The sequence below is a fragment of the Paramisgurnus dabryanus genome, chromosome 4 (assembly GCF_030506205.2).
Source record: "Paramisgurnus dabryanus chromosome 4, PD_genome_1.1, whole genome shotgun sequence".
Taxonomy (NCBI): Eukaryota; Metazoa; Chordata; class Actinopteri; order Cypriniformes; family Cobitidae; genus Paramisgurnus; species Paramisgurnus dabryanus.
In genome coordinates, this window is record NC_133340.1 from 1,072,084 (window position 1) to 1,099,815 (window position 27,732).

A 27,732-nucleotide genomic window follows, 5' to 3' on the forward strand; every position below is an offset into this window, starting at 1 on the left:
GTGTCACATTGATTACGCTCCAACCATAACCATAGATAGATATGTATAAAGGCTATGTCTTGCCTGCACTGCTGGCCAATTGATTGGAACGTCCGCATTTGGCGGCCATCTTACCACAGTCAGCTCGCTCATTCGTAGCATTGCGTTTTAGCGGTGCAGGTACTTTTAAATTACCATAACTTGCTTCATTTTCACATGGTTTGGTTTGTTATAAATGTCAAAGATGTACCTATGATACTGCATACTTATACAAAAAAAATTTGTGAAGCATCCAAAATTATAGCCATGTTAATAACATTCTAAGAAACCAAACTGTCTGAAAATTTGTAGAAAATTGAGCAAGTTATGGTCATTTAAAAGTACCTGCACCATTAAAACTCAATGCTATGAGTGAGCGAGCTGCCTGTGGTAAGATGGCCGCCAGGTAATGACGTTAGAGACTCCGCCGTAACACGTCTGGCTTTTATACATATCTATGACCATAACGGCTCACAGACTCCGCCTTATGAGCGCGTATTTCAACCTTCTGCCAGAGACATGTTTTGATTTAGTCCAAAGCATATGTGTAAGCGCTCTACACCCTTCTTTGCATTCAGGAAGGGGAACAGAAGCTTTCTTTTAGGGATGCACCGATACCACTTTTTTGAAGTATGAGTACTTGCATTTCGGTACTTGCCGATATCGATACCGAGTACTTAATAAAAAACATGATTTAAATTTACAGGTTACAGCTTTAGTCATATAATTTAACAAAACAACAAGGTACTAGTTTTCCAGTTTGTTGTAAACTCTGCCTCTTTGGACAACACAAGAGGCATTAACCCCTTACAGGCCGCTCAAACATAGACATTTCTCAGACCGTGGTATCGATCCCTGGTATCGGGGGACTTTTAACGAGTACGAGTACTTTAGAAAATGTGGAATCGAGGCTGATACCCTATACCAGTATCGGTGCATCCCTACTTTCTTTGCATTTAAAGAAACACACACATTGCAGCCACAAATGGCTATTAACATTGTATAATGAGAGATCTGTGGTGCATTTTGAGCTGAAATTTTACAGACACATTTTGGACTGGTCATACCAGAGACTTGCTGAAACACCAAGGTTAGTGTCCCTTTAAGAGTACTGTCCCAGTGACAGCTTTTGTACCTTTTCCTGACAGTGTGGAACATAACAGAGGGTTTATTACTATATAATGAAAACGAATGAGAATATTTAAAAAATGAAGTTTTAAAAGCACAAGTCCAAGTGGATAGAAGCAGCCAGCGGATATTCTTAAAAAAGTATCTTTTGAATGAATAACGTGTCTTTGAAATGCCAAAAAAGACAGGGCTGTATTTCTACTGGCTAGAAAACTTGTAGGTGAAACCCGATTGGCTGTGGTACATTTAGCTGATTTGTGCAGTTTTGGTGGGGATCAGGAGGGCACTGGACATAATGGCCTTCATTGTGTTTCCACAGCTCCAGATTGTATTCTCTATAGCTTCATGTCCTGCTTCACCACCACACCCTTAGCCTGTTTACTGACCCTCAGGAGCATATGCTTGTACAGCTCTGCTATCATGTTTGCCTTATCCTCCTGGGCAAGGTTTATGTCATTGTTTAAGCCCTGGATCAGAGTAACTGGTGTTTATCTTTGGTGGTTACCATAAATATCCCTTGATACTGATGTAAAGCATGCTCCCGTTTGTGTTGTCTGTCTAGGCCCTTCTTATTGCCTTTGGCTCAAAGGCATGTAGCACATCGATCTCTACAAAAGGAATGCTTGTGTATTTCTGTCTGTAAGCTAATCGACAGCTGTTTTAATACTCTGAGTGGTTCGGAAACTTGATCGCTTCCCTCCCCGTCTTTTCCCCAAGTGTAAAACAGCTGCATTTTCTCATGACTTCATAAAGGCAAACTCTGCCCATGTGTTGCCGTAGCCTTGTGCCGTTCCGGCTCCTCCCTGTTGTGACTTCATTGGTCGTGACATCAGTTGCCATTATGAGTCCTGCTCATTATCCCGTGCTCTAAAGCTCGGCATTAGAACAGCTTTGCTTGCATAACTATCCCATTACTAAAACCACATTGCCATTATTGCAATGCTTTAGGCTTGTCCTCCATACATTGATCTTGGTGTAAAGTGCTCATTTACTTTGTAAATAGTAGGCAATCCTCTTGATCTCTCGTCTTGAATGGGTCATCAGTTGTGGTTCATTTACACGTTCGGCCATTTGGGACGAATGAAACATCAAACTTAGTTTTTTCCGGTGTGCTAAATGAACGTTGCATTCTTCTCAAAGTGCAATTAAAAACCAATGTGTCCTCATTTAACACTCCAGATATTAATAATTTCAATTAGTTGCGCTTTGTGAAATCATTTATTTGGAACCACCCTGTTAATGCATCCTAAAGCGATGAATATTTAATGATTTGAAAGCCAGCATACTCCACCGAAGACACATCCTCCCATCCACACTGCCCTGTTGCTCTTTGTCTGAGAGCTGCAACAGTTAGGGTGTTGTAAACTGATCTGCAGGGTGTAGTAGCGGCTGTAATCTCGCTCTCTATCCCTCTCTCTCTCTCTCTCTCTCTCTCTCCCCCATCCTCTTTGTTTAAAGCAGAAATGCCAGCTGCTTTGCTTCTCCCTATTCACCCCCACCCCAAAATTCCCCCTCTCTATCTGTCTCTCTTTTTGCCTTCATCATACTGTTTAGTCCCCTGGCTCTCTTAGATTTCAAAGCTTAATTTTGGATTCAGTGATCATAATTCAGTGCATTTTGTTTGGTGATCCGATTGCTTTGGCAGAACACTTAAAATTTTGGGGGATTTTTCCTCCCTTTTTATTTCCCACACAAAAGCCCATCACTGAAATTTCAGTAGCCTTTAAAATAATATTTTCATTTAGGAAAATTGTGTCATTCATTTTATTTTGAAATGTCAACAGAGCTCATCTGATATGGGGTTTTCAGTGACCGATGTCAGTAGCGATAACTATAGAGTAGGTTGACGGATATTTAATACTGATTTATAAAACGGTTAGTTCCAGTCCGGATTCTGATCGGTCAATTACTCTGTTTTATTTACAATAAAGCACAGCTATGACCACTGAACCCAACGATTATGTGTATCACTGCGCTGCATCCTTAGCAACCACCCTTAGCAACGTAAACATATGTGAAAACCTTCTGTTGCTGTTCACACTCGGTCGGGAACTATTTTTTCCAGCGAATGCTACGATACAGCGCAACATCTTGTATCTAAAGCTGCATTCAGACTAGCAGCGACTAGGAGTAGCAGAGTGACACAATCTCATTTATTCAGGGTTTCCACATGTCCTTGAAATCCTGGAAAGTTTGTGAATCTGGGGGAAAAAATTTAAAAAATCTATTTAAACATACATAGATACAGGTCATTGAAAGTGCTTGAATCTATTCTAAGCAAAATGTTTTCTGGAAAAAAATCCATATTATTCCCTGTGTAGTGTAGGATAATATCATAAAAATTCTTGACTTTTTAAGCACACGTGCTAAACTGTTCGCTTTAAAAATGCTTATATCTTCTGTATTGCTTCATACCAAAATGCTTTTTTGCATACTTGTGTTTGACACATGAAAACGTGGTTACAGGTTACGTATGTAACTGTTGTTCCCTGAGAAGAGAATGAGACGCTGCGTCTCCCTTGCCATACTTCCTGCTTCCCTGTATGCTGTCTTTGCCAATATTTCAGAGAGCGATATACTTCCTGGCTCCCGCGTCACCCTGTCTTTGTCGTTAAGCCTCACCATTGGTTGAATTTTATATACACATTCAAACGCACTTACCCCTGGAGGATTCCCCAAAGTATCACCGCAGTGACGCAGCGCGAGTTCCCTTTAACCTTGAGTGTAACAGTATTGTTTTGTTTTTTAATTTATTTGTAAAAACTAATTGACTAAGGCCTAGTCCTGGATTAATCTAAACCCTATACAGGAAACCGCTCCTAAGTGTCCAGACATTAGCCGACTAAATGGCCTTTCGCATGTGATTATAATTAGTCAGTGTGTAATGTTTAAATTCGTTTTAGTTTAGTGAGATAAATAACAATTAACTATAATTAATGGCAATAATACAATTATTACAAAAATCTACATTTGTGCGAAAATTGCACATGTGTGAATTATGGTTGTTTCTGTCTTTCTTGAATATTTTTCTTGAATACAGACACTTAACAGGGGCTATATACTTAACACAGATTAAGTAAATATTTGCTTATATTACAAGCTAAAGACAAATATCTTTCAGATGCAGTCGCGCCTCTGTTTGTCAGCAGATTAAATTTATTCACAGTGGAGTTTGTAAGACAATGTTTTATTTAATAAAACAAATACATTTCTGTAAAGAAAGAAAGGAGATTTGTAAGTTAGGGCCACAAAAGTTGATAAAGAGGAGAAACCGTTTTGAATATGTTTAATTGTAATATTAAATGACAGCAAGGGCAGCACCCACATGTTTTTTAGTCTGTCACCTTAGAAAGAAGGATGTGCACGCCTTCCTGTGTTTGTGTACCTAACCACGTGCATATGTCTGTGTGTGTATGCATATACTGTATGTGTGCAGAAAAGGGAAACTATAGGTCAGTGCGTCTCAGCCCAATCCCCTGACGCTGGGTGGGTCCAATTACATAGAAAGTCTGTAATTATAAGTGTGTGAGTCTGTGTAAAAACAGCTCTGATCCCTTAGCGACATGTTAGCAATTACAACTCTTCAACAATCCCATCATTCATGCATTGTAAGATAACCTTTGAAATTAAATGACAAACAACAGCATCATCACTTTGAACTATTTTTCTTATTCAAACACACACACAGATTGAGCAGAGATAATGATAGATACATATAAGTTAAATATCAATGTAACACAAGCCTGCTCTGAACCTGTTCTCCATCAGGATCAGATCATTTGCACAAGGAAGCTTTTATCGATTTGATGTCGTTGTACTTTATGCAAATACATCAGGCACATAATGCGTTTTAGGCACGGCTTTTTTGTTCCTGCTTAATCCTGGATATTTTTAGACATTTATCAGACATGCATGCACTTGATATGATCAGTTCAGTTTCGGATATAAAGGCCAGAAACCTGTATGGGGTGTGGTTACAGACAGGTGTGTACACACACGTATCCATGACAACTGCTGTCATAGCAACCACAGTTAGTTAGTGATGTCAGAGGACACCGTCTCGCAGGAGGGTGGTAGGCCAGGAGCAAAGCTCTTTAACTAAGTGAAAGTATAGATCATGTTATGATATTTAAATAACGTTTTAACTTTTTTAATAAATTAAGGGTTTTGAGTTGAAAAGTCGATCATAATTTTAATGGTATTTTCAGATATATTATCCAGATATTTTTTTGTTTGCTAAAGAAAACGTTACTGACCGTAAAAGGAACAAAACCACAAAGAGGCTTTGTTCTTGTTTAGGTACAGTATCACAGAGAAATGGAAATTATCGTAAATGAAGCTACAAGTTACACAGTAACCTGCAATCTTTGTCGTTCACATGCAAATAAAAACGTCAAAGGGACAGAAATATGTCCTGTTCGCAAGCAACCCCCGCACACATCACATGTCTGTAATGTGAGGCTTATTAACCAAGCTGAGTCAAATGGCTCGTGTAAGTGTATTCCCTTGTGACACAGGATTTACCTCACCTTACTTACTTACATACAGGATAAATCACCTTTCATTCCTTATATGCCAGTATGATTCAGCAACATTTTTCTAGTAACATCTTAGCTTCTAGTCATCTAGAGTAGCCTTTCAAAAGTACCTCTACAGTGCATATTAATACCTCACATATTGGTACCAAATGTATACATATATCTACATAAATGGTACATATTAGGATCTTTTAAAGGGTACCGTGCCAGTGACAACCTTTGTACTTTGAGAGTATTTTATTGCTGTCAGAAGCCATGTAAATATTGTATTTTAGGTGTGTACACTCTAATGCAGGGTTCACACCAGACGCGGTAGAGGCGGCAAGCGCGAGTGATTTACATGTTAAGTCAATGCAAAGATGCGAATAGGCATCCTGCGGCGTGATACGCGCGGAAGGCGCGGTGCGGATGGTGCGTTCCGCGCGAATTGAGTGTTGCAGCGGGAAATGCGCGAGTTGAAAAATCTGAGCTTTGGCGGATTTTCGTGCCGCGTTAACCAATTAGGACCTTGCTGTAGTAGTGACGTGTCTCCAATTACGAGAATTTCACACGCGGCTTTCACGCACGAATGAAACAAGTAAACTCAAATGTTCAAGTGTCCAACTATGCGCGAATAGCCTGTTTTTGTCATTTTAATGTGTTAAAATGAAACAGAATGTGTCACAAAAATGTGTAAAAATGAACACATCCTTTCTAATGGTGCATTCACACCAGCCTCTACCATTTTTACACATTTTTGTGACACATTCTGTGTCATTTTAACACATTATTGGCGCTTTTCCATTGCATAGTACCCCACGGTTTAGATCGGGTCAGCTCACCTCTATTTGGCTTGGTCCGCTTTTTCATCGCGTTTAGTAACACTTCGAAGTAGGAGGGATTATAGGCGTGTCGTTATATTTGTGCTGCCTACTGCTGTGACATCATACAAGTGAGAGCGTTGTTAGAATGCTATACATCCCCTTACATCCATTTATTTCACAGTCCGCCACAAAATTAAAATTGACCACCACTAATAGATGTTTGCACATCACGTTTATCACATAGTTTCTGTACAAACACCCATGGTGTCAGTTGATGTGCTCCGTTGAGCCACAAACTGCAAGTCTGGAAAAAACTGGTACGGTGTTCCTGATTCTGTGGATGTTTTTTATTGCTAAAAGGGACTTTGGGAGCTTAAAGCAAACCACAGATGACAACAAGTTTACTCGAGACAGCGCAAGCTAGCACGAAGGTAAAGCTAGTCTTTTACATTATAGCGATGAAGCTGGTAGTGACAATTCTCTCAGACCAATCAGTAATCTACTGTGTTTTCACGTCATGTTTTGGTATAAGCTTGGTCGCTTGGAACCTCAACCGAGGTGGTACCAAAAAAGTATCAGGTACTACGTACTGCACCCAGTGGAAAAGCCCCCAAAGTAAGCTGACCCGACCCAAACCGTGTGGTACTATATGTCATTTCGTGTTAAACTGAAAAAAGTGTTGTTCCAATAATAACACAGAGATTTGTGTATTCTGGCATTTAGTGTTTGTTTTTAACACATCCGTTCTAAGAGTGTATTAGCAGAAATAGTGTGAAAGGATATGTCAGACGTGAAAGTTTTTTGTTATTTTACAATAGTTCAACTACACTAGTCAACATTTGAAGTGGATCATTAAAGTTGCCCTAAGAGAACAAGCAACAGCCAGCATTTTTCTTTCGCCCAAGTGCCTCTCACGTAAATTATTAGATTTTGATGGCTTACATTTCTTCCCTGCCACAGAAAACCACCAAAGGTTTAAAAAAATGCCATCAACATTACTATTTTGTTTTTGTTTGTTTGTTGATCACAAGGTATAAAGTGCAGTAGATGAAGAAAACTATGATTCCGTGTGTATTCAAAGCCCGTCATTATTGTTTACAATGTGTGGAATGGTGCGCTGTGATTGGTTAAGCAGATTTATTGCATTCTGCAGAGAAGGAGGACTGCCGTTTTCTCATGGTTTGAAATAAAAGGGAGAAAAGATTTTGCATTTAATGCCTTTTATCGCATTTTGGAACCAAACTCTTCACATCATTTAGTTTATCTTATACAAAAAAAAATTCTATTAACAAACATCAATTATCTTTAATTACTACTTTAAGACTTCAAATAATTCACCAGCTTGTATGCATTTCATTGATAGTAGTATGTAGTAAAGAAGAACTGGGCCACCTCTTACGCTTTGACCCTAGGGTGATCTTCTTGTATAACCCCTATTTCATGCACTACAGGAGACTCATTGTAGTTAGGATGCACTTATTGCCACAATCACTTCTTGGACACTAAATTATATTTTAGTTCCTCAGTTTTTTTTGCAAAATCAAATCCTCTCCAAGGCCACTTTTCACTCCACCATTGTACTTGTATACTGATAGAAATCCGGTTAAGTAAGTTACTATGTAGTCATTTAAAATAAGTCAAATGCAGAGTATTTAATCTAGAGTGTAATTCACTGCAGCACAATGATAGCTCACATCGGTCAGATTTTGAGTGAGCACAATAGAGATTTAGGAAAGCTTTCTCCTGGTGATGATACAATGAAACTATTCATCTGAACTTAGTGTGCACTCACACAAACACACACACACCATTCTTCTCAACCCATAATGAATACACTGGAAACCCATGGTGAAACACACAATAACCTCCTAAAGCACTCAGCACACACAAACACACTAGGGCCTGGTGATATTGACCGAAATTAATTTCTTGGTCATTTTGGGATAAATGTCGACCTACGATTAATATTTCGCTGTTATGTGCAAGCGGAATAAATGTTTACATGCAAGTCAAAGATAATGTGAGATACTGCTGTGTAATTAATCGTTTTTGATTTAAAAAAAAATATTCAAACAATTACCAAAACAAGATAATCAAGGTAAAACGGTTATTGTGAAAATCACAGAGTAATCATGTTAAATAATCGGGATTATGATTTTGACCAAAATAATTGCAATTATGATTTTGCCCATAATCGAGCAGCATGTGAGATGTCACAATAACCTTTATTAACGATATCCCCGCCAGCGTGTTTTTTTTTAAGTTGTCAGCCAGTGCCAGCATTTTTCATGATTTTCACAAAAGTTTAATGCCTTACAGAAAATGTTTTTCTTTAAATATATAAACATACAATATATCAAATGAAAGAACAGACCCTCTGCTTTAAAAAAAAAAACATTTCATCCTACCATTAGTTCTCTTTGTGTTACCTCTCAAATATGGGTGGGTTTCTTCAAAAACACAAAATTTTGACCAAAAAGCTGAGATAAATGCATTTTTGTAAAGGACTTTTGATAGAGATCAGTTTCAGAGCGATCCTCAAAACATACACGGACATACAGCTGTTTGCTCTAGGGCGATTCTTCCGGGTTTTATAAGTTGTGGAAGACCACCACCTGGTGGATAATAACGGTATTACGGATTGCAGGAAATACTCGTCATTGGCAGGGAAGCGTTTTCTCTAAAAGGCGCAAAAGAGGATGTTTTTGGCCGACTGAGAATCCAAAAACGGTTACTGAGTTTTTTTAAATGAGCGCATGCGTAAGAACAGCCTCCCTCCTTCACAGCTAATTTCTAGGGAACGCCTTCCAAAACTCGTGCACGAATATTTGAACACGAGTGTATGTTTACCACCGGTATATGCTTTGTCGCGTGACTCGCGTCAGTGGATTCATTATGTGAAATGATGATAATAAACAAATAAGACATTAAAACGTTAGATCAGTCGACGCTACTCCCATTTCAACTAGCATGTAGCAGGGTTTCTTCTCTACCGTGGTGCAAATTCGAGGAGGAAAGGAGGATCGACAATGAAAACAAAACTTAAGACGGGGTATCATGCGTCGTCTGTGTTCAGTTACTGGAGCGCGCACGTCTCTCACAAGGATCGTTATGGCAGTGATTGACAAGCCAGAGGGCCAATCACTTATGCGATGACCGCATGAGCAATTGGCTGATGTTTTTAAGGCCCTATCTTGTGCACAGATGACGTATATTAATATTATTACTTTCAGTGCAGCTAATAAATAGTCTTTTATCATTTAGTAAAGACAGTTTCAAGTAATATTGCAAAAATGTATGAAACAAAAATCCTCTTTTGCACCTTTAATTGAGGAGTTAACTCGTCAATGGCGGGGAAAGAGTTAAAACAGTTTATGATGAAAATAAAATTCAAAGACAGGTTTCCTCCCTGTTTGAAAATAAATAGGCCGATATAAACGGTATTGTCCTATAACTCAATATACTGCCCAGTCCTAACACACACACATACACACACACACACAACCTCTGGTAATCGGCCTGCATGACTGTCTTTTAAGGCAGCGACTTAACCATCAATAAATCTACCAACAAATCCACAAACCACATCAAAGCACTTCACACCAGACACACAAACACATTGAGTTTTTTTTTGTGTAAGAGAAACTTTGTAGTAATGAGCGAAATGTGATTCTATAGTCTGCTATCTTGGATGTATTATTTCCACTGAGCTTGTTGCAGTAGGATTTGATGAATTGTCAAGAATCAGTCAAGCTGTGTCTGTGCCATCAGTGTATAATTTTGCTCCAAAATCTCCATATAAGTATGTTTATCTAGATACCGTCGTGTGTTGGTGGGCGTCCATGTCCATTCATCAACCTGACACTAAACGCTGACGCACACTACATGAGAATTTCAAGAATGCTGCAGATGTGTCCGTGTGTGTTTGTGTGTGTATGTAGCAAAGAAGGCAACCACAAGCTTCCCGCCGACTTCCTTCCTATATTCCAGTGTTCATGGATATCATGGCCACATTTAGGCCACATCCACATGAACCCAGAGCTTTCCCTATGCAATCTTTTTTTAATCCATCTCTTCGTAAACATGGCGTTGTCTCAAGTAATGTGTCCTGTGTGAACAAAAGGCATAAACAAAGCCTTAAGGGGCGTGTCGTAGTGAGAACGTGTGTGTCATCGCAACAAGTTATTGTTCAGCTCTTTGACACAGGGGTTTTAAATACAGATCAATATTCACAATGAGAAATGTTTGCAAACTGGAATAAGGCAGAGGTCAGGAATCTCCTCACTATCCATGCTGAAACTGAGATCATTTGCCAGCATAATATAACTGCATGCATCATGTGAAATATTCTTGATCAGAAAATAAATGCACATGCGTGGTTTCTCCAGAGAGAGAAAGCTGATGATAAGCAAACCTACAAAGATTTCTGTGTATTTTCCATAGTTTGTGTGTGAAAAGGGCTAAAATATATGGATTGGCTGTACACACGAACATATAAGGGTGTCGGTTTCAGATTTTTCCACTCTTGGACCCGGTCTGAAAAAGACGAAACGGCGCTACGACACAATATTTGTATGTTTACAGCTAAATGTGTCTCCGCGTGGATGGGCTCTTAGTTTAGTTTTTCAGAGGTTTCCTTTTGGGATGTGCATAGCCGCATCTTTTCAAAGATGTTTGGTTACCAAACATGTATTTAGTTGGGGGCTTTTAAATAAGAAACATTCACAGACATATACTAACAATCAAATTTTTATAGGGTTGTTTACATGATATTTTTAACCTGATTCAGCGGCTCAAAAACTAAACTCTTGTGGCAGAATACAAAAAAACTGAGACAACAAAATTGTAAATGTGATTGGCTGTAGGGATAGGGTATGAATTTAATTCCCAAACAGTTAGGTGACTGACAGTTAGGTAACAGTAAGGGTGCGCGGGTCAAAAACTAACGCGGGGTTAGTTGTTACACGGACCGTTTACATTGTTGCACTTGATTGAACGATTAGTTTTTCTGGTTTTGTTTTTACGCTGCCAAAAGACGGTCTCCCGCAAGGTTTATTGTTTTTCCATAGAGTTATTTATTGATGAAAGAGTGTTTTGATTTCATGTAAGTACATTTTTTCATCATATGTTTTTTTCGGTTTCGGTGTAAGATACCAAAACCAATGTTATGTCATCTTAATCAGTGTCTGGTTGACTAAAACATAGCATAATTTTGAAATATGTCTGCAGCTCTTAACAATTTTTTGGTAGACTTGAAAATATTTTGACCCAGTGGGGTTAGTTGTAACGCTGTGTTACAACTAACCCCTCAGCACTAATGATATGAAAACAGCTAACATTAGGGTAATTCTTGCCATTGTTTTAAGTAGGCTACACACGAATGATTGCTGGCTGCCAACACAATAAATGTGCCTGTCTTATCAAAAATTGTCAACATTTATTTTTGTTAATATCTTTAATATTAATTGAATAAGGTCATGTCAAAGATTGAAATCATAATGAAATTAATGGCAAAAATCAGTTTTAGATTTTCATTATCTCAGAATTTGATTTTGAGAATTTAGTATGGTTTTTACAGACAGGGTCACATATAAAAAAATGTGTCATTATTGTGCTGTTTTTTCTCAAATATTTAGACATTTGTATCCATTTATAATTGAACTATGGTTAGATAGAGATGAATAGTGTGGATACCTTTCTATTATAGACCGTTTCAGCAGTAACAATATAAACAAGCGGCTGTCACGGTCCGCACGTAACTTCCGGTAAACTCCGCTAAGAATAAATAACAACAAAGTTCTTTAAACGTAGTTTATTTATATAACAAGCAAAAAAACAACACATAGATTACCTATGAAACCAAAACATTTGTTATTTTTGACGAGGCATTCGTTCAAGAGATCAGTTTAGTAACTAGTCAGACAATTATAAAAACGAAACCGGAAGTAAGGTTCGGATCCAGACGTGTATCACGTGCGTCCGATGAAACCGTCTATAGACAGATATATAAACAATATCCACTTCAAGTATACAGTATAGACAAAATAGTATTGAAATATTTGTCTGCAAACTTAATTTTTATCAAGTGTTACAACTAACCCCCTGCCTGTTACAATTAACCCCACCTATGGGGTAAGTTGTAACGTCTGCACTTCTGTCACGTTTGGTGTAATTGTCCAAGAATGGTAAGTACTAGAAACAAACTTCAAATGTTCATTTGTAGCAGAGATGTGCGTGTTGCTTGTGTAAAAATAGAATTAATCAAACTAAATTTGTTTTTAATGATTGAGCCAAAACCAAAAAGGGTTAGGTTGTGCCTCGCTCTCCCCTACATTAATTACAAAACAGCTACTAAAAATATCAAAACGAAGATAAAAATTCACTAATTGAACTGACTAATTAACTAACAGTGATTAGTCGGTTAGTCAGCAAGCCAGCCTTTGTGACCCATTTCCTTTTTTTCTGCCATCGCCCGACTGGCCACCCTTTGCTGTCTTCCATCACAGTCTTCTCTTTCTCAGTCTTGAACACTGTTTCTTTATTTCTCTCTCCCTCCCTCTCTGAAGTTCATAGCCGTCCTTCGTTCATAAACGGAAATGTTTTGAATGATCAAACAGAGATGAAATAAGGGCCGATGTGTCCAGGGCAAGCTCATGACTGGTCCGAGAGTCAAAAGAAAGACAGAAGGAAGAACAGTCTTATTTGGCCCAAGGGGTTTGATGGAGCTCAGAATTGCTGGCATTCCCACGAGCCACAGCGGTTGAATAGAGCTCCCTCTGTTTGTGTGTGTGTGTGTTTAAGCGTGACCTGAGACTGAGAAGTGCACAGTTATAGTTCGGGTTGAATAACATCAGGGTTGTCTGGGAGACCTTCTTTAAGTGCCATCTTCAAGGGTTATGCCTTATAGTTTCATGCCTGCCCTACATTGTCATAATAAATGTTAATTTCTGTCACATTTAAGTCTTTGTAACCTTTTCTTATCTTTACAGATTAGAAAATGACTCGGCAACTGAATGTTAATGTCCAAATAAGTAATTTAAATAATATTTTATATTAGTAGTAGCGGTGCGCGGGGCAAAAGCTAAGGCAGGGTTAGTTGTAACACGGACTGTCTACATTATTGCACAAGGTTGAGTGATTTGTTTTTACAATGTTTTTTCATGCAAAAACGATCTCCTGCAAATTATTGGAAATGTATAATGTTTTTCCAGAGAGTTATTGACGAACAAGTGTTTTGGTGACATGCAAGTACATTTTTTCATCATATGTTTTTTTTGGGGTTTCTAAGTTGGGTGTGTAAGATACCAAATCCAATGCTTTGTCATATTAATCAGTGTCTTGTTGACTAAAACATAGCATCGTTTTGAAATATGTCTGCAGCTCTTAGCAACTTTTTTGTTAGGCTTGAAAATATTTTGATCCAGCGGGGTTAATTGTAACGCTGTGTTACAACTAACTCCTCAGCAATAACGTTTGCGTAATTCGTGCCGTTGTTTTAAATAGGCTAAACACGAATATCTTTAATATTGAATGAATGGCTAAAATCAGATGCTCACTAACTCAGAATTTGATTTTGAAACTGTAGTATGGTTATTACAGACTGGGTCACATATAAATTTTTTTTGTCATAATTGTGCTGCTTTTTTCTCACATATTTAGACATTTGTATCCATTTATAATTGAACTATTGTTAGAAAAGGACTGGATGAATGAATACAGTGTGGATACCTGTCTATTATAGACAGATATATAAACAATATCCACTTCAAGTATATAGACAATATAGTATTGAATATTTGCCTTCAAACTTAATTTTTAGCAAGTGTTACAACTAACCCCCTGCCTGTTACAATTAACCCCACCTATGGGGTAAGTTGTAACGTTTGCACTTCTGTCACGTTTGGTGTAATTGTCCATGAATGGTAAGTAATAGAAACAAACTTCAAATGTTCATTCGTAGCAGAGATGTGTGTGTTGCTTGTGTAAAAATATAATTAATCAAACTCAAATATTTTTTGAATGAATGCGCCAAAACCAAAAAGCCTTAGGTTGTGCCCCCCTCTCTCCACATTTAGTCATTTAAAGAAATAGTTCACTCATAAAAATGACCCTAAAATGTACTTGCCTTAAAGGGAGAGTTTTCTCTAAAATTCTGTCATCATTTAATCACTCTCAAATGTATACAAAACTGTATACATTTCTTTGTCCTGCTGAACACAAAGGAAGATATTTTTAGCAACGTTTGTAAACAAACTGTTTTTGAGCACCATTGACTTCCATAGTATTTTTTGTTCCTTTTATGGAAGTCAGTGGTGCTCCAGTTTCCTGCTTGATTACAAATATTGTCTTCCTTTGTGTTTAGTAAAATAAAGACATTTATACAGGTTTGTAACAACAAAAGGGTGAGTAAATAATGACAAAATGTTTATTTTTGAGTGAACTTTCCTGTTAAAGTTATTGTAGCATAAGTCGCACTGGACAATACATTGCGTTTATGTAGAAAATAGTTTCACAAAAGCCGAAGAAAAGACATTTAATCTGGAAATCTGAAAACTAAACAATAGCACAGAACAGCAGGCTGAATAAGTGTACGTACATGTTAAGGTTACATTAACAATTATTTACCCGATATACACAATAGCATACAGAACATACCTGAGATGCTGAATAGGCTAAATTAACACAATAAGCCAAATTAAGCTAAAAAAAGGTCCCGAAGTCATTCCGCATCACTGAATCCATTGAATTAAATAAATACAGAGCGGCAAAGAGCAGACTCTCGCGAAAAATACGGTAATATTTTGAAATACTGTAGATATATTTAAAGTCACAAAGAAAAGGAAATAGGAAATACACATTGTGACGTATATATGAGTGTAACAGCTTTCAAAAAAAAAATGTAGGGCGGGACTTGAATTCGTCCATTGAGAATTGACTGGATCATTGTAAGTTGTGTCATGTTGCTTTCTGCTAATCGCTGTGATCTTTTCCCGGGCCCAATCCTCCTACCATACTGGAAGCACGAAGAGATTGTTTCGAGGACGGGAGGAGATTTAGGGCGCACTCACATTATCCCAACCAAACCAAACCATGCCTGGGCGCGATTGCCACCCCTCCCTACTCCCCCAGGTGCACGCACTCACACTGTACTTCTTATCGATCCGAGTCCGGGCGCGCTTTCGTCATTAAGATGCGATTGTTTTGAAAAAGCAGGAAGTAAAGCGCTCTCTTAACACTGGAACCCACCGTAATGATAAGTCTGTGTTTTTTTATTCGGAGTCGTTTGGTGCGCGATTACAGACAGCCCTCTCACATGTCATCATATTGCTTAGTTGATCTGTCACGTGTACAGCTCGGACATTCACGTAACCCCGCTGCGCGCATCAAAAGGTTTTTACGGAGGCAGATGAAGGTGAGTGGTCGCGCAACTGACGTCTTCACCTTTTGAATCGCGCTCAGGCGCGATTGCGCTCACACCACAGCCTTCCGCGCCTGAGCCCAAGTGAACCGCGCTCCGGCCCACCTCTGCAACCCGGCCGCGCCGCGATTAAACAATCCGCGCCCGGGCGCGGAACGAAGCGATCACACTAGTCAAACAAACCAGGCTTTGGGGGTCAAACGCGCCCGAGCGCGGTTTGGTTTGGATAATGTGAGGGCGCACTCACATTATCCAAACCAAACCAAGCCCCAGCGCGATTGTCACCTCTCCCTACTCCCCCAGGTGCACGCACTCACACTGTACTTCTTATCGATCCGAGTCCGGGCGCGCTTTCGTCATTAAGATGCGATTGTTTTGATAAAAGCAGGAAGTAAAGCGCTCTCTTAACACTGGAACCCACCGTAATGATAAGTCTGTGTTTTTTATTCTGAGTCATTTGGTGCGCGATTACAGACAGCCCTCTCACATGTCATCATATTGCTTAGTTGATCTGTCACGTGTGCAGCTCGGACATTCACGTAACTAGGGCTGCATAACGATTAATCGCGATTAATCGTTTGCAGAATAAAAGTTTTTGTTTACATCATATATGTGTGTGTACTGTGTATAATAATTATGTATAAATAAATATACACACATGCATGTATAATTTTAAGAATAAAAATATTTATAGATTAAATATTTATATATAATATAAATTATATATAAATATAAAAACGTATATACACATGTAAATACGCCTTAAATACCTACATGCAAGTGTATTTATTTATGCATAATTATGATACACAGTACACACATATATGATGTAAACAAAAACTTTTATTCTGCAAACGATTAATCGCGATTAATCGTTATGCAGCCCTACACGTAACCCCGCTGCGCGCATCAAAAGGTTTTTACGGAGGCAGATGAAGGTGAGTGGTCGCGCAACTGACGTCTTCACCTTTTGAATCGCGCTCAGGCGCGAATGCGCTCACACCACAGCCTTCCGCGCCTGAGCCCAAGTGAACCGCGCTCCGGCCCACCTCTGCAACCCGGCCGCGGCGCGATTAATCAATCCGCGCCCGGGCACGGATCAGAGCGATCACACTAGTCAATCAAACCAGGCTTTGGGGGTCAAACGCGCCCGAGCGCGGTTTGGTTTGGATAGTGTGAGTGCGCCCTGAGTGCGCCCTTAGGTTTTTGATTAAAGATTATGAGGGCACAGAATTTTTTTAAATAATGAAGCTCACAGATAAGTCATTTGTAAAAAAATACCATAATGTTCAAAAAAAAAAATATTCAATTGTGATTTAAATACTTTGTTATTTGTTTAATGGGAGCTTGTTTAGGGATTTTAAACAACTGTGACTCAGAGGTGGTGCGTACACTCCCTAAATGACCCCACACCCACACAAAGACTTTAAGGCTATTTATAGTTGGCATCATCATTGTGGCATTAATTACACTAGCTTTTAAGCACTCTCTAAAGTAGACTTAATATAGCCTCATTCCAGACAAGCATCTGGGATCAGATCTGAAAAGAAACAGAGTGGAACCGGAATGTTTCAAGTGAACACCCCTCACTTTTTTATATCTCCATTATTCAGCTACCCTTTTACAAGTCACCTGTTCGCATCTGCGTTCTGTCTTTATAAGTTTGTTATTTTTGCTGCTACACTCTTCCAAAAAAACATCAACTAAGGGCCCTCCTGCACATGATATTAAACAGCCACCGTTGAGCGGTGACATTCCCATTGCAAACGCCCCCTGGTGTTGATGCATGAGAATGCAACCTGTAGTTTGCAAGCAGGTTATTGAAAATACATCTGGGAATTCTTTCCTAGTCAATCCCTATTATCCTTTCATTCAGACACAGACATGGAAGTGAGAACATAGGAGTACACAGACCACAGTGTCTAGGTTCAAGTCTTATTGATCTGCTAATGATAATTTAAATCTTTCTTTCTTTCCTCGTTCTCTCTCACTCTCTTTCTATTTCTGTCTCTATCCATAGCTAATTTTATCTGCTTGCTGTATGTAGACTAAACAACATGTACCAGACCCACAAAATACAGAACACATTGTTGAAAGTTTCAATTGTCTGATTTACTGTCGACAGTAAGGAAGTTGAGGGGTGGGGCATAGTCACACTTTCACTTGAAGCGTTTATCTCTCGCTCTGCTTTCTTTCTTCGTTCTCCTCCATCGTTTCCGCTCCTTCACCTTTCATTTGTGGAAGGGCAAGCCGTCTCAGAGATCTGCAGTGGGATTGATAAATAGTGTCCCAGCGGGGTGCGGACTTACCCCCGGTCTAGAGGGAGATTTTATTAGCAGCATTTATCACGCCCGGGTGGGCAGAGGCAGTGAGATAGAGGGTGTGACATGGCTAACGAAGAGGGAAGAAATACATCCCTCACGGAGCAGAACGACGACATCACTTCCCCCGAACCTACGGCTACACAACACGGGGTAGGCCTATAGTCATACCAAATCCAAATACTGAAGCACAGGCTCAGTTGTGTTGAAGAGGTTCTGAAATAAAATGAATTAACATTTCGAATACTGAAACTTAATGTGTTGTTCAAGCCAGGTCTATTTGCATGATTTCATGTGCAGTGGTTGTTTTTAGATATGCAGTGTTGTAATACTTGACACGCGTAAATGTGCTACTTTGTACTTCCTTAAAAATTTAAATAGTTGGGTCATTGGGTTTACAATTCTTCATGTTTTTTATGCTGTTAGTGGTGCTTTATCGATATGGTTGTATTTACATTTATCCAATGTGACTTGCTGTGCATTCATTTCTACTATTTATTTTTTTATAATTTTATATTGATCCCTCGGGATCAAACCTCTGACCTTTGTGTTGCTACTGCAATGCTATCCTAATGGTGTGTTCCCAACGCTTCAATTCACTGCAACTTTGTGGCTTTATCTTTCACATTGCAGTCTATTTTTCTGTTTCCGTGTTTTCTCAGGAGTTAAACCGTGTTCCTGTGCCGACTGACTTTTGTTTTCTTTGTGCAACACCCCCCCCCCCCCCCAAAACCCTTGTCTGATATCTTTGCGAAATGCGCCACGTCATTTCCTCACATATGCCTCTTCCTTTTCTGGCTCGCTTGTGCTTCTCTGTCATTGTTTGTGCTTCTTCTCCACCTCACTTTTTGCATCTCGTGCTTTCGAAGTCTTTTCAGTACCTCCTTTTGCATGAAATCTTTGAAAGTTTGCAGTGATTACAAACTGAGTCTCAGACTGTGTCACTGTTACCACAGATTTGCTTTGATGCCACAACTGAGTCCCTCTGAAGTTTTATTGAAGTATTATTGTAGTGTTGGTATACTAGTGACTGACTTGGTAAATGTAATCCTGGGTTGTCTCGTTCTCAAAGGTTAAGCCCATAGTATAGTCTTTTTGTAGTTTTTGTACGTGTACGGAGTCGGACATGGTCGAACGCAGCCTTGCAAATTATGCTTTATTTGACTTTGGGTTGCAAAATTCTGCTAACAGGAATATATGCAAATTAATACGAATAATCTAGGAACTTAAATGTACTTAAAAAAATTAATGCCACATAATTTTGTTTAAAACAATAAGATTTAATGCAATTTCAGTTTAATTTCTACCCTGCACATTCCTCAGTCACATGCACAAAGCTTACTGAAGGGCCATTGAGACCACACCCCCTGCGTGAACTTGCATTCTTCCATAACATGCACAGAAAATAATATCAAAATGTCCATCTTTGCATATATTCATGTAAATGACATACATTTGTTTAAAACTTGTGCTGTGTGTAAGCAAGTGTGCAACAACATCACACCATTGTAAAGACAAATACACTGACTGAGAAAACATTAAGGTGAGATAATAAAAAAGTTTGGACACATTTCTATTTTTAATGTTTTTAAAGGAAGCATCTTATGCTCATCAAGCCTGCATTTATCTGATCAAAAAAAGATTTTTGAAGGATTTTTGATCAAATAAATCCAGGCTTGATGAGTGTAAGTATCAGAATTCTTCAAAATGTGTATTACCTTGCATGCATGTCTGCTTATGACCAAACAAAATGCTTATTTATGTTTGTATATGATATAGTTTATATACATTTCCAAATAATTTCTGTTAATTCCCATAAACTCCCACTAAGTTTCCAATTTGAAATATTTCCAAAATTCCCTACACTGTAAAAAAATTCCGTAGAAATTACAATGTTATTGCAGCTGGATTGCCGGTAATTTACCGTAGATTTAAATTTATGTTATTTACTGGCAAGAGTTTGTCCAAAGTTAAATAAATATTATAAAATAAAGTCTTTATCTTTACAGAATAAAACGTCTCGGTTACGGATGTAACCCTCGTTCCCTGAAGGAGGGAACGGAGACGTCACGTCGTGACCGACGAATTGGGAACTCGCTTAGAGAGACCAATCTGCTTCGTTTACTACAAAAACGCCAATGAACTTGGCATTGAGATATTTGCATAATGCTGGCGCCGCCCCGCCAGGTGCCTTTATAAGCAGCAGGTGCAAATAGGGAAATTAGCTTCTTTTCGCTGAGAAAGCCGGGAGAAAGTGTGACCGGTCGTAACAGCAGGTGGCAGCACCTGTGGCGACGGGACGTGACGTCTCCGTTCCCTCCTTCAGGGAACGAGGGTTACATCCGTAACCGAGACGTTCCCTTTCAGTCGGTCACTACGACGTCACGTCGTGACCGACGAATTGGGAATCCCTATCAAAACGCCACTAGGGGCTGACCTCTTCCAGTGACTGCGTAAAAGCCCTCCGGTTCCACTTAAAGGAGGAGGAGGTAGGGCAGAAGGCCGGGCACTAGATGTTCCTTTAACCCCACAGAAGTGCCAGCGACTGGGAAGCGCCCTACCTGAGCGGGATAGGAACGCTGCGGAAGCCACCACCCGTCTTAAGGGCTAATGGTGGGCGAAAGTCAACCGTAGTTGAGGAATAAAGACAGCCGTGGCTGTGTAAGCAAAGCAGTGCTCTGCTAAGGGAAACGTGGGCTGGTAGGATTAACCCCACGGAAAAATACTCACAAAGGAACCCGGTGGGACACAATGTGGAGCCCGAGCCAGACACGTAGGTTCGCGAGGATACAGCTAGTGAAAGGCTGACAGCCAATGCTCCGCAACAAAGGCTGCCAAGGCAGCGGAGGAAGAACAATTCAAACCATTACGCATTTTTGTTCTGAAGGCCTTCCATACTGACACAGTTATGAAGCATCAGTAGGAGGCTGCAAGCCGACCTGCGAGACTGCTCTCCGTGCTCCCCCTGGTGGAGGAAAGAACACGAGAGGATACAGGCTCGATACGAACACTGTAAAATCTAGTGAACGTATTAGGTGTCGCCCAACCAGCAGCTCTACAGATGTCTGTTAGCGAGGAACCACGAGCTAAAGCCCAAGATGAGGCAACGCTCCGTGTGGAGTGCGCTCTCAAATTAAAGGGGCAAGGAATACCCTGAAGATTATAAGCCAGGGTGATAGTATCAACTATCCAATGAGACATCCTCTGCTTAGTGACAGCTTTCCCTTTCTGCTGGCCACCATAACAAACAAAGAGCTGGTCTGAGGTCCTGAGGCTTTGCGTGCGAACCACGTAGAGTCGCAGTGCGCGTACGGGGCACAACAAAGCCATGGTTGGGTCTGCGTCCTCCGGGGGCAGCGCTTGCAAGCTCACCACCTTACCTCTGAGGGGAGTGGTGGGAACTTTGGGCACGTAGCCTGGTCTGGGTCTCAGAGAGACAGCAGGACCAAACTAAAGCACGAATCGTCAACAGAGAATGCATGTAAATCCCCTACTCTTCTTCATGGAGGCCAATGCTATCAGGGTCAGAGTTTTCATTGATAAAAACCTCAGACTCGTAGACTGCAAAGGCTCAAAAGGGAGACCTGAAGGCTTCAGCACCATGGACAGGTCTCAGGAGGAAAGAGGGAGGGCGCGAGGGGTTTAGCCTGCGAGCGCCTCTTAAATGTAATAATTAAATCATGCTGGCCAACTGATCTGCCGTTGATAAGAGAGTGATGAGCAGAAATAGCGGCGATATCAACTTTAATGGCGGAGGGACAGCCTACCATCTAACCTATGTTAAAGATATAAAAGCACAATGTTAATGGGCATTCTCTGGGGTCCTCGCGTTGCGAAGAGCACCGGGTGACGAGAAAGGTTTCTTTAAGCGCGTAAGCCCGTCTTGTGGACGGTGCTCGAACCGCGTCGATGGTGTTAGATACCGCTTGCGATAAATCACCTAAACCTTGCGCGCGCTCAACGACCATACATGGAAATCCCACAGGTCGGGGCGCGGGTGCCATAATGTGCCCCTTCCTTGAGAAAGAAAGTCTTTCCTCAGGGGAAATCGTCAGGGAGGGGCTGTCGCGAGGAGCATTAACTCTGAAACCCAATTCCTGGAGTCCAGTACGGGGCGACTAATAAAAGGCTCTCCTCGTCCTGCCTGACTTTGCACAGAGTCTGCGCAATAAAGCTCACTGGAAGGAATGCGTATTAACGCATCCCCCGCGGCCAGCTGTGTGCCAACGCATCCACGCCGAGGCTGCCCTCGGTTAGTGAATAAAATAGGCGACAGTGGGTATCGTCCGGCGACGCAAACAGATCTATCTACGCACAACCGAACTTCTTCCAAATTAGCTGGACCGTCTGGGGGTGGAGTCGCCATTCGCCGGGGGCGCAGCTCGGGAAGCGCGTCTGCCGCTGTATTGAGCGTACCCGGGATGTAAATGGCACGAAGGGACCTCAGATGCTTCTGACTCCAAAGGAGGAGATGACGAGCGAGATGCGACAGGTGACGAGAGCGCAAAACCGCCTTAACGGTAAATAACGCAACAGTCGCAATGTTATTGGTGTCGGCTAATACATCCTTCCCTCGCATCTCCATAGCGGAGCGTACAAGTCCCAGATATACAGCGCACCGCTCGCGGCAGTTGGGGTGCTATGCACACCCCTGAGACTGCAAGCCCGTCATACGTGGCTGATCATCCCGTGCTGAGGGCATTGCATGCTAGAAAATGCCAGGAGACCCCTCAGGGGCATATCTTCTATAGGAAATGCCGGGTCTACCACGGGGAAAAATTGAAATGACACGCAGGTGCAATGTTTACACGGTGTATGTCGGTGTGCCACGCTCTCCTCGAGACTCGATCGTAAGCCAACGCTGAAGCGGTCTCATATGAAGCAGCTCGGGCGGATGTCACAGCCGCAGCATGCTGTCATATGTCCAGGAGCTTCTGAAATTGTTTCAGAGGGACCGCGTACTTCCCTCGAATTAAACCGAGGCAAGTCAGAACTGACTAGGTTGCGCGCTCTTATAAAACACGCCAATTAGTCGATCGAGTCTTATTTCCATACTGAGAAAAAAGAACCTCTGCACGGGGCAAAGTTGCTCTTTCCCAGTCGACCTGAAGACTTAAACGAGCGAGATGCCGAAGCATTAACTCTCTGTGTTCGCGCACGTCTGCCGAGAACGGGCTATTATAAGTCGACGTACATAAAAGCAGAATGCGAACAACTCTCTCTCTCTGATATTTTAATGCCGTGACTACATGGAGACACGGAGAGAGAGAGACAGCTCGAACGGTGTACTTAGTATTAATATGCCCACCCCAGGACGCAGAGCGAAAAAGCGGTCTAAAGCGAGGGGAGATGGACACATAAAGTACACGTCTTACAGGTCTAAGGCTGCAAACCGATCTGAATATTGAAATACGAGCCTCGGCGTTATCATCCAAAAAGAACACCTTCGTAGAGCCGGTGCGTAAATCAAATCGATCGTAACCCACCGCGTATTTTTGGGTACTATGAGATAAAGGCTGGAAAAACCCTATCATCATCATCATCTCGGTAAGAGGGACCGGCTCGAACATCCTTCGCCAACAGGATATCGACTTTTGCACGCAGTACATGTGCATCGGACGCTTTCACCACAGTGAAACGAAAGCCCGAATTTTGGGGAGTGCCGGATTCGTAACCGAGGCGGATCGTGCGTAAAACCCAACGAAACGGGCTGGGAACTGAAGCCAAGCACCCAGGCACCGTACGAGGAGAAATAACGACACTACCGAAGTACCCGCGGTGGGGCAGCGAAGCGAGACAGGTGGGACTGCCGGTGCGTCTGCTGTGACAGCATAAACATCTACAGTATGTGTGTGTGACACTGACCTGAGCCCGCTGAGGGTAACGGTCGTCTGGTCTCCTCTACGGAGAGTGCAGACTCCGATGAGGGTGCTGGTGGTCCGGTCTCCTCAGCGGAGAGCTCGGACTCCTCAGGTCACCCGCAGGCGATAGAGGAGAGGTAGGGGAGCTGGTGTGAACCCGCTCACGGCTCTCTCGATCCTCCGGAGACCTAGAGAGGGAAGAGGAATGCACTCTTATGTGTGGTTAAGTGGGTACCGGCCGAACAGCCGGTGGAACATATGCAAACCAAGGATTTTCCACCCGACCCTCTATCGGGGGAAGGAGCTCCATCTCCTGAAGAGTGATCCTCTGCCAATCCGGGTCGCCCTTCACTGGCCACTTAAACTCCCGAATTTCACGGGAAGCGGCTAAGCGGGCGGGGCGAGCTGCTGACGACCGGTTCCCCTGCGCTGCCGAGATGGGGTCCGAGGAGGGGAACGGAGGTGGTCGCCGCAGGACGCCAACGGCGAGAGGCAGACTGAGGAGCCGGCGTGGTGGACCAAGGGCAGCTCTCTTCCGCCGGGGCATGACCTAGGACATCGCCTCAGTCTGCGCAGCGGAGCTGTCCGACTCCCCTGGCTCGCCGAAGAGGCCGGTCTGTGAGACAGGAGCATTCAAGTTGTTCTCCTCTGCTTCCGTCATGTCAGCCAGACACAGCCAAAGGTGGCGATCTTGAACCACTGTGGTGGACATCGCACGACTGAAGGTCGCGGGCTCCCTCGTAAAGCCTTGGTGAGCCTGCAGCAACGTTATTGTGTGCAGGGCCGAAGCCGCCTCTCCGACATGCCTGATGGGCAGCGTCCGTAACCGGACGACTGTCTACAAACACGGGAGGAAAGGGTTGGGTGGTCCCTCCAGGAACGCATCCCGCTCCACTGAAGGGGTCCCCGCCCTTAGCGGCTCCGTTGGTGAGGGAGGTGAGGGGTGAAGCTGAACGGCCGGACGGCCGCAAATCACGTCAGCTCTTCGTGCCGCGGGAAAGAAAGGCACAGGAGGAGAGGACCGAGAGGCCCGAGCAGCTCCGAAGTACCAATCATGTGGGCGGGACGGTTCGGGCGGAGAGGGGTTAACCTTTCCAACTCTACCGTCTCCGCCGCTCGCGGGCACGGCCGCCATCTCCGGAACGACTCTGCCTCGGAGGAAAAATGGACACCCCTCTGATGCTGCAGAAGTGACGGGACCAGAAGGAGGTCCAATGGATTCGGGAGACATCGTAGAACACGACTCTGCAGTCTCCACCGGAGCCTCAACCGGCTGAGGATGAGAAGGCCGGTAGGCGGAGGACGCATCCTCCATCCTACTCAGCGTAGTGACGCGAAGGGCGCCCTGCGAGCGCTTGACAGCCGCACCATGGCGACGTCAGCACTGCAAAGGCGCGGACAGCGTTCCCGTAGAAACGACAGTCGTCTCCGCAATCCAAGAGGGTTATGCTCTCACAGAGAGAACAGAAACTCTCCACGAACGCAGCCCCGGAGTGCTCGATGCCTGAGCACGAAGACAGCGCTCGTGACCGTCACTGGAACCCTTATACTTCTCGCATCCAAGATCGCACGGGCGAAAAGCTATCCTGAAAAGGACGCTGATCCCCGCATATACGAGAGAGTGGCTGCCTTTAAAAAGACACAGAGCTCTCACGTATCACTCTTTTAGGGAAATCACTCTTTAGGTGCTCAGCTGATGATGCGCACAGGGAAGGCAACGCACACACTAAACTCAAAACAAAAAAGATGCAGAGCCGTGGAATACTGCGAGCGTCCGCTGTGTTAGTACTGCTTGTCAATCAACTTCAGCAACCGTTCCCAGAAGAGCAGAGAGTAGCTTCTCAGTAGCAGATAAAGCCGGCTTTCGAAGCGAAAAAGCTAATTTCCCTATTTGCACCTGCTGCTTATAAAGGCACCTGGCGGGGCGGCGCCAGCATTATGCAAATATCTCAATGCCAAGTTCATTGGCGTTTTTGTAGTAAACGAAGCAGATTGGTCTCTCTAAGCGAGTTCCCAATTCGTCGGTCACGACGTGACGTCGTAGTGACCGACTGAAAGGGAACTATACAATAACAGCCTCATGCAAAGCATTCTGGGAACCAGAAATCATCATCAACCTTTTTCTGTTTTTTGCTCCAGATTTTGTTTCCCAGAATGTTTTGCTTGATGCTGTTTTTTTAGTTTTTCTCTGTAAAGATAAAGACTTTAAATGTTTAATGTTCATTTAAGTTTGAAAAAAATTTTGCCACATAAATGTAAATCTACGGTAAGTTACCGGCAACCCAGCTGCAATTTTTACGGAATTTTTTTACAGTGTAGATTAAGTTCACATAGAAAGTTTATGGAAACTTTCCGTCCCTTGCAACCCTTACAGAAATGTTCATCTGTAGGTGCATACGCGACCAACACGTACAATGTACGCAGGGTTTTAAAAAATCTGGCGATGACGAAAATTCCGTCACATGCACAGTATGTGGACGATCCCATATATGTAAAAAATTGACTATAATTCGCCATTAAAGGTTACTATATTGTTACTTCCCTCGATAAACGGTACACACTAAAATGAATCGTTTCTCCCCGGCTGTGGTGCAGTGTAAAATAAATTGCTACATGATACGACACAAATCAAACTACACTGAACTATTAAATGCAACAAAAAAGCAAAACAATCCTCAAAGTGTGCGAACAGCACAAGGTAAAAGAGTAAACACCATTACAGTCACCAAAAATACAAAATACAGCTTGCAATAATAATAATATGTGCACCTATTTTATTGCTAAAACAATGTGTGTGTTTGCGTGATTTATGGTTAAAAACACATTATTTTCCACATACCGTACATTTTTGGAGCTCCATATATTCTGCGTACTGCTAATCTGTACGTTGTGATTGGCCTGAATACCTCTGATGTCAGCCGGAAATGTGACGCTCCTTACCATGTTTGAAAGATTTGCTCACAATGCAATGCTAACAGTAGTTAACTTACAGACTGTGAGTCCAAAGCGGGAGGAATTATGATAATGTCGGTCTTGTCCACATCAACAGGCCCAGGAAGGAAACTGTTGCCTACAATCCGTGTGTTTGTTGTAGTCCAAAAAAAGAGATTTACTTTGGAGACGATAACTCGCGTCATCGTTTACTTTGGGGTTTATACCTTTTGCATATCATTAACATGTACTAATACACACTTACACACCAAAGGAAATGTAAAATTGTGAATCGGAGGATTGTTGCTCTTTAAGAACTGCCAACCCATTGTTTGAGTAACGCTAATTTTAAAGTTAGTTATTTTCTAAGTTTAGATGAGCATGCACGCAGGACTTTGTAAACCTGTACCTTGCACCAGAATTGTAGCAAAAAGCTACTTTGATGCCAATGAGACGGAAAATGTTTTCACAGTTTCTGGTTTGTAAATGACTCATGTGTTTTCATGCAGGCTAAACTCTACCATAATAGTCAAGTCACTGTGTGTGCATGTTTATCTGTTTATGAATCAGGTGCTAAAACTGTGTTTTGCTTTTCTTGCATTACTAAGCTTCAGTGTCAGGCTCCTCCTTGTGTGTCTTTTTTTTAGATCAGATAAAAGTTATGGTTTCACTGTCAGAAACACAGAAAGAGAAGCATGTCTTCTAATAGCATGC

At 41.9% G+C, this 27,732-nt stretch overlaps 1 protein-coding gene across 3 annotated transcripts in view; it reads left to right on the plus strand.

Annotated features, from left to right (window-relative positions):
* Nucleotides 1-27,732, plus strand: part of LOC135785866 (serine/threonine-protein kinase N1-like) — a 62,750-nt gene that overhangs the window by 5,961 nt on the left and 29,057 nt on the right. Inside the window, exon 1 of one of the 3 annotated variants that reach the window (XM_065295472.2) lies at nt 18,040-18,379. The exons of the other annotated variants lie outside the window; for them this stretch is intronic. Within the exon in view, the coding sequence (XP_065151544.1) occupies nt 18,293-18,379 (87 nt within the window). The 5' untranslated portion in view covers nt 18,040-18,292. Of the gene's footprint in view, nt 1-18,039; nt 18,380-27,732 lie in introns of those variants that run through there. 3 annotated transcript variants of the gene reach the window in all.